This window comes from Pristiophorus japonicus, chromosome 9 (assembly GCF_044704955.1).
Source record: "Pristiophorus japonicus isolate sPriJap1 chromosome 9, sPriJap1.hap1, whole genome shotgun sequence".
In the NCBI taxonomy this organism is placed as follows: Eukaryota; Metazoa; Chordata; class Chondrichthyes; family Pristiophoridae; genus Pristiophorus; species Pristiophorus japonicus.
This window is the reverse complement of record NC_091985.1, coordinates 216,332,174-216,338,442: the sequence shown is the minus strand read 5'-3', so window position 1 is coordinate 216,338,442 and position 6,269 is coordinate 216,332,174. Positions and strand designations below refer to the sequence as shown.

At 48.7% G+C, this 6,269-nt stretch overlaps 1 protein-coding gene across 1 annotated transcript; it reads left to right on the top strand.

The window, feature by feature from the left end:
* The first annotated feature begins 5,135 nt into the window (after positions 1–5,135).
* Positions 5,136–5,849, top strand: LOC139274127 (histone H1-like). Its single transcript, XM_070891169.1, has 2 exons — positions 5,136–5,564; positions 5,598–5,849. Exons 1-2 carry the CDS (start codon positions 5,136–5,138, stop codon positions 5,847–5,849), a joined length of 681 nt encoding a protein of 226 aa, XP_070747270.1.
* Positions 5,850–6,269: the final 420 nt, after the last annotated feature.

Sequence of the window (6,269 nt, the reverse complement as noted above, 5' to 3'; positions counted from 1 at the left end):
ATCAAGATGTGACAGTCACTCGATTCATTGCAACCTGAATATCATCGGACCGTGAAAGTGGAAGGAGAAATGTTTGTTCTGTTTGTGGAAAAAGATTTCAAACATTAGTGTGACTGGAAAAGCACCAAGACACACACACCCGAGTGAGAGTGTTCCAGTACACTGACTGACTGTGGAAAGAGCTTTAACCAGTTACACAGCCTGAAAAAACATCGCACCATTCACAGCGGGGAGAAACTGTACACGTGTTCTGTGTGTGGACGAGGCTTCAACTGATCGTCCAACCTGGAGAGACACAAGGACACCCGCACCATGGAGAAACCGTGGGAATGTGGGGACTGTGGGAAGGGATTCACTCAGTCATCCATTTTGCTGAATCACCAGCGAGTTCACACTGGGGAGAGGCCATTCACGTGCTCCGTGTGTGGGAAGGGATTCACTCAGTCATACCACCTGGTGAGACACCAGCAGATTCACACTGATGAGAGACCGTTCAGTTGCTCTCACTGTGGAATGAGATTCAGGCAGTCATCCACGCTCACGGAACACCAGCGAATTCACACCGGGGAGAGGCCGTTCACCTGCTCCGTGTGTGGGAAGGGATTCACTTTCTCATCCCGCCTGGTGAGACACCAGCGAGTTCACACTGGGGAGAGGCCGTTCACCTGCTCAGTGTGTGGGAAGGATTCACTGTGTCATCCCACCTCACAGTGCACAAGCGAATCCACATTGGGGAGCGGCCATTCACCTGCTCCGTGTGTGGGAAGGGATTCACTCAGTTATCCCACCTCACGTCTCACCAACTTATTCACACCAATAAGAGACCTTTTAAATGTTCTGGCTGTGAGAAGAGCTTTAAAAGCACAAGGGATCTGCTGAATCATCAACGCACTCACACTGGAGAGAGGCCGTTCACCTGCTCAGTGTGTGGTGAACGATTCGCTCGGTTATCCAACCTGCTGACACACCAGCGAGTTCACACTGGGGAGAGGCTGTTCACCTGCTCAGAGTGTGGGAAGGGATTCACTCACTCATCCAACCTGCTGACACACCAGCGATTTCACACTGATGAGAGACCTTTTAAATGTTCTGACTGTGAGAAGAGCTTTAAAAGCACAAATGAGCTGATGAATCACCAACGCACTCACACTAGGGAGAGACCGTTCACCTGCTCCGTATGTGGGAAGAGATTCAGTCGTTCATCCATCCTGCTGACACACCAGCGAGTTCACACTGGGGAGAGACCTTTTAAGTGTTCTGACTGTGAGAAGAGTTTTAAAATAAAAAATGATCTGCTGACACACCAACATACTCACACTGGGGAGTGGCCGTTCACTTGCTCTGTGTGTGGGAAAGGATTCACTCAGTCATCCCAACTGCTGAGGCACACACGAGTTCACACTGGGGAGAGACCATTCATCTGCCCTGATTGTGGGAAGGGATTCACTACCTCATCCAACCTGCTGAGACACCAACAAGTTCACACTGGGAGAGGCTGTTCACCTGCTGTGTGTGTGGGAAAGGATTCAATCAGTCATCTAACCTTCTGACACTCCAGTGAGTTCACACTGGGGAGAGGCCGCTCTCCTGCCCCAACAATCACATCCAGGACTGAACCATGTTCATTCTGACAGTTGGGGTTTGTTTCTGCTGATAACCCCAATAACTGGGCTGGATTTTGTGTTTTGATATCTTTCAAATAAATTAGCTTTGTTTCAAACACAATGTGTCATGTCCTTGACATCTCCAAGGTAAGAGGAGACTAATTGGTGTCCTGTTACAGACTGTTCCATTTTTGGATCTTTTCTCCTTTTTAACTCTAGATCATTTCAGTTCTCATATCTTTCATTTCTCTCATGGACAAGTCCCAGATCTCCATACCTTTTAGAGTGCCTCTCCTAGCCTTGGTATCCAGGGATGGTATCGGTAACACGCCTGGGGTCACTAAACACAAAACCCAGTCTGTTAATCACTTCCAGCTACTGGACTTAGCGTGTGCCCCACAGCATCTCTCTCACTTTCGATGTGTGGATAGAGAATCATGCCTGCAAACCTAGTTTTCAATTTAATTCCACTCAGCAAATGTACTCAACAAAAGTAAACACATCACGGCCCAATAATCCAGCTCTATATTTGCAGGTGAAAGTCTGTTATCTAACTCCTTGAGTGGACAAAATAAATAACGATCCCAAATGGAAGAACCCCTTGAATTCTTTGTCAATAGTTTTCCAATCCTGACTGGTTTCTTCCTTACTTTTTAAAAAATTCCTGGTATGTGGGCAGCACTGGCAAGGCCATCATTTATTGCCCATACCTAACTGTCCTTGAGAAGGTGATGGTGAGCCACTTTCTTGAACGGTTGCAGTCCAGAAAAGCAGTATATAGCCGAGACAGGGAGGATTTACAGACGGGAAGCTTAAACCAAACATCCCATCAACATCTAACAGTCAATGTATTCATTGGGACCTGTATTTCATCAGCCATTGGATATTGAACCTGGAGAAACATGAGGACACCGCCACCATGGAGAAACCATGGAAATGGGAGTGTGGGAATGAGTTCAGTTCCTCATCCCAGCTGGAAACTCATCGATACTGGGAGAGGCTGATTATCTGCTCCCTGTCTGGCAGGATTCAGTCGGTCATTAAATCCCATCTGAAAACTGAGTTCCCACAACATTCTAAAAGATGAATCTACAAGATGACAGGACAGAAAATTCTATTATATGACAGGGTCCACTTCAACCATCCAGGGCAGTGAGTCCCTGTAATATTGGATTTTAACCTGTGGGAAATATTCTGATGTGTTATTGTCACGGGGCAAAGCAGCATTGTTACTTTAACATCAATTTAGTCAAACTCAATGGGCAATCCGATCTCCAAATGGAAATGTCTCCTTAAAGCTGATAGTGTGGCCAGTTCTGCAGCTCATTTCTCTCTGTGAGTGAGTCAGAATAAGAAGCTTTAATAACAGCCGATGTTTTACAAAGAGAGACTGGACCAAAGGACATTGGTGGAATTTAATGGGTTACAGGAGGCTATTTTTAACAGAAGGAAAGCTGGTAACAGCACACAGACAGTTTAACAGACTCCATGGTCCACTCTAACTCCCACCTTCTCTCTCACTATGAACATAGCTGCAGTAATTGCTCCTCTGACCTTTCCTCTCTTGTTCCTCCTACACCCCTAAAACATGGCCCTACACAATCTCCCTCCCCCCACATCCTCACTGTGCTGGAATCCACACCAGTCTCCAAATCTGCTCCTTGTTCTCTCCCTGGATCCTGAAACTACTGAACTCGGTCTGTCCCTCCTGAAGTTTACAGGCTCTAAACCTGAAGCTTGGTGTCCCTCACTCCCTAGTACTTGACTTACCTCCCCTTCTCTCCTTTTTCCCCCTTGGTCGTGTTCCACACTCTGGGCCTTGGGCCTTCCCTGGGGATTCTCAGTATGAACAGGGGGAATGTGTGTTGAGACAGGATGTCCCAGCTCTCCACCTTTAAAGGGACAAGGACAGGACCCACTGGGCTGAATGGCCCTGCTTTATGACATCACTGTAGTGCCCAGCAACCAACCTCCCTGAGCCCTGCGCATTATGGACTGGTTTTAGCTCAGTGCTGTGACAGGAAGGGAAACAGCAGGATTCAACCCGTGTGGAGCCCAGGATTAATGGGGAGAGGTACAGGATCAATTTATACCTTATTGAGTAAGAAATGTCATTGTCCCGAACACTCTCTGTCCCTCAGTATCTCTGTTGTGGAGCAGCTGTTGGGTTTATGTTACCCTCTTTCGGTGAATTTTTGTGCTCATCGAGGTGATGGATCTCAGTAAAGTTCCCTCGACACTGCCCTGGGAGTATTTGATGGGACATTGTAGAGGGAGCTTTACTCTGTATCTAACACATGTTGTACCTGCCCTGGGAGTGTTTGATGGGACAGTGTAGAGGGCGCTTTAATCTGGATCGAACCCCGTGCTGTACCTGCATTGGGAGTGTTTGATGGGACAATGTAGAGGGAGCTTTACTCTACGTCTAATCCGTGCTGAACCTGAAATAATAACTTTTATTTATATAGCGCCTTTAACGTAGTAAAACATCCCAAGGTGCTTCACAACAATTTTACAGCATGTTGGATATTGACCATTGAGGGAAAGAGAGAAAAAGCATGAGAAGGAAGTATAAAAAGAGGTAAATGGCTCGGGTCCAAAGCGCCACAGACATGTTCACCAGTTACTGTTATATGTCCCTCATTTTCGGAGGAGAGAGAGAGAGACAGAGAGGGTGGAGGGGCGGTGAACTCATAATTTCTATTTTCACGTTAATCAAACATATTTCTGCGTGCGAACAATGTAATAACTTAACAGCATATATGGGTTAAGCCAGCCTCTGCTGTGATTGGCTCCTGCCCCTGAATCTGGGGAACAGACACTGAGGAGCGCCGACCTCAGAGTGTTTAACACTTACTGAGCTGGGAAACTACAACTAACCCCGAGAATCGGCAGCACAGGCTGAGCGGAGAGGTAACCCTGTGCTGGGAGCTGTAAATCTGGGACAGTTTGTGCTGTGAATGTGCAGATGTGAACATTGTGTGAGCGAGAGTGTGTTAAAGGGGCGGGCCGGTGAGATTAATGTCACTGTGTTTGTGTGTCCGTCTCATCGCCGGATTCCAGAGTCCCTCTTGTGTAAAATTCAAAGATTTTCCTGTCACAGGATCGCCCTGCTGCCCTGCTCAGGTCTAAAGTGGGAATTAAACATCAAGTTTGATGTGATTTCAAATTTCAATCGAAAAACGAAGAAAATGTCCGCGATCGGGTGAGAGAGCACGATCAGTGCAGCAATGAAACGGGTTTAAATCCAAATTGTTGCCTTCAATTCGGAGGAAGCTTTCTCGACAACAAACATCCCGGTCTTCGGGACAGAAAGAGGCGAGTCTGGGAATCTGGAGGGCCCGGGTTGAATTGGAATCGGACAGTTAATGAGGAGAGAGAAACACAGAGAGGCTGGAGGGGCGGTGAGCTGACAACAGGATGGCTCCGCCCCGTCCGCTCGCTGCCTTTAAGTTGCTCTGTGCCGCAGCCTCCCGTTTCATTTCTGACCGAGCTCTGACTGTCAGAGAGATTTTCCACAGAGTCGCGGACATGACTGACACTGCAGCCGCCGAAACAGCTCCTCCTGCAGCCGCCGCTCAAACTAAGGCTCCCAGCAAGAAGAAGAAGGCAGCTCCCCGCTCCAAGCCAGCCGGTCCCACGTTGGGCGAACAGATCCTCAAGGTTGTGGCCGATGGCAGCGATCGCAAGGGGATGTCCCTGGCCGCGATAAAGAAGGCTCTGGCGGCCAAAGGCGTGGATGTGGAGAAGCGCGGGTCCCAGATCAGGTTCAGTATCAAGAGGAATGTGACAAATGGCTTCCTGGTGCAGACGAAGGGCACGGGCGCCTCGGGCTCCTTCAAAGTCGCTAAGAAGGAAAACCAGGGGAAAGTGGGAAGGAAGGTGAAGAAACCAGCAGCCAAGAAATCTCCAGCCAAGAAACCAGCAGCCAAGAAACCAGCAGCCAAGAAATCTCCGACCAAGAAACCAGCAGCCAAGAAATCTCCGACCAAGAAACCAGCAGCCAAGAAATCTCCGGCCAAGAAACCAGCAGCCAAGAAATCTCCGGCCAAGAAAACGAACACCAAGAAGGCGCCAACAGTAAAAAAGACAGCGAAAGCTGCGGCTGGGAAGAAGGCGGCAGCGGCGAAGCCCAAGGGCCCCAAGAAGACCTCGGGCGCAAAGGTGAAGGTGGCCAAAAAGGTGGAAAAACCGAGGGCCAAGGCCAAATCAGCAAAACCCAAGAAAGCAGCGCTCAAAAAGTAAATAAAAAGTTCAACTTGTAAACATCTGAACCGAAAGGCTCTTCTCAGAGCCACCGACGCCTCTCAGAAAAGAGTTGATCCCCGAATCAAATGATCCCTGTCCCGGGGCCGGGCTCAGATTTCAGACAAATCATTGAACATGAAGCCAGGATCCCTGGTGACTCGCTGACATTGGCTGCACTCACCCCTCCCCCAGTGTCTGCAATAAAACACAGAGAATGGGATGTCCGGCCCGGGCCTCACTGTAACTGGGGATGTGTTCGGCTCCAGTCTCAGTTCCTGGTCATTGTCATTTTCAGGGGGAGAGTCTGTGAGACGGTGATACTGGCGGAGATACCCCGCCTCACAACTCAAACCCCAAACACCACATTCTCCAAATCAGCTGGAATAAGGTGTTTGTAAACTGCTGAACCCGTCTGTG